Source organism: Quercus suber, unplaced genomic scaffold (genome assembly GCF_002906115.3).
Source record: "Quercus suber isolate HL8 unplaced genomic scaffold, Cork oak 2.0 scaffold_51, whole genome shotgun sequence".
Classification (NCBI taxonomy): Eukaryota; Viridiplantae; Streptophyta; class Magnoliopsida; order Fagales; family Fagaceae; genus Quercus; species Quercus suber.
Window position 1 is genome coordinate 562,577 of NW_027069516.1, and position 1,507 is coordinate 564,083.

Genomic DNA, 1,507 nt, shown 5'->3' on the forward strand with positions numbered 1-1,507 from the left:
TTGGCGTGCTCCCTAGATGGCCTCCGAGAGAGGTTGCTTCTTTGGTATACTCAGAGGGTTAACCCTCAAATGATGACAAATGAATTTCGGATCTACCCCGGGGCTTCATAGGTACTCCACGAAATATGTCAATATTTCTTTTAAGGAACTCAACTAGCTCTTCTCTTTCTGACTGAGGTATCTGGGATCCAATTTGAAAGTATCTTTCAGGATTAGCCCCGACCAAGACCCGCGCTAAGTCCTCGCATTTTACACTTTATCCTGCCCACCGGCCGGCGACGACCGCCCCTTTAACTGCTATAGGTCTTTGACCGCCATTTCCGAAGGCTCACCCTCGGACCCGTGTCGTATAGCCGCCACCAGACATTGCCTAGCCGAGACTGATCTCCACGGATCTCACAAACACGCCCCTCGGAAGGATACTTGACCTTTTGGTGCAGAGTGGAAGAGACAGCCCCTAGCGTGTGTAACCAGGGCCTGGCTACAATTGGTATAAGGGGAGTAAACATCCACCAGACGAAATTCACCTCAACGATTTCCGAGCCCGTTTGCACTGGCAGTCGTATTTGCCCCTTCGGCATAACCATTCTTCCTTCAAAGCTGGATAAAGAGGAGCAATATGGAGCAAGTCACTGGGCACGAGATTCAATCCCCTGAAAGATCAGGATACATGATCTCCACCGCGCTGCCCTGGTCTACCATCACTCTCTTCACATCATATCCCCCAATCCTGAGGGTGACCACCAAGGCGTCCTCATGAGGTTGAATGGTCCCAGCTTTATCCTCGTCTGAAAAGCCTAGAACGAGGGGTACAGCATGCCCAGGGCTCTTCGGATTCTTATCAGCATCTCCCACCGCAACCGAGCCACGGACATGACCTTCGATGGCCGGGATCCTGTCCTTCCTGGTGCTGCAAAAATAACATTGATAACACCCAAAGGGGTTTTCAGAATCCCCTTTCTCGGCTCCGAAATTGGCTGCCCTCCTCTTCCGCTGGAGCGATGTAAAAGATGCTTCAATCTGCCTTCGCTGACCAGTTGGTCCAGATGGTCCCATAAGCTTCTGCAGTCTTCAGTCGTATGCCCGTGGTCCTGGTGGTATGACAATAGACATTATGATTGCGTCTATCCGGATTCCCCACCATTTTATTCGGCCATCTGAAGAATGGTTCATTCTTTACCTTATCCAGGACTTGATGAACGGGCTCTTTGAACACGGTGTTAACTGTTTGGGCATTTGCTGAACCTGAGTGTCCAGCGAAATCTCTCCTCAGCTTATTATTGTTATAGCGATCCGACCTAAAGTCCTTCCTGTCCTGGGTGGTAGCCTTATCCTTACCCTTCTCCTGTTGCCGATCCTCTTCAACCCTCTTATACTTCTCAATGCGATCCATGAGCTGGCGCATGCTAACAACGGGCTTGCCGGACAAGGACGTTCTTAAACCATGATCAGTGGGGAGACCCAACTTGAACGTCTCCAAGGCCATGGCATCGAAGTTGCCTTCCAT

General features: G+C 50.6%; 1 protein-coding gene across 1 annotated transcript; it reads right to left on the reverse strand.

Moving 5' to 3' along the window:
- Positions 1 to 645: 645 nt before the first annotated feature.
- Positions 646 to 1,507, reverse strand: LOC136066903 (uncharacterized). Its single transcript, XM_065771953.1, has 2 exons — positions 1,035 to 1,507; positions 646 to 910 (listed from the first exon to the last, which is right to left on the reverse strand). Exons 1-2 carry the CDS (start codon positions 1,505 to 1,507, stop codon positions 646 to 648), a joined length of 738 nt encoding a protein of 245 aa, XP_065628025.1.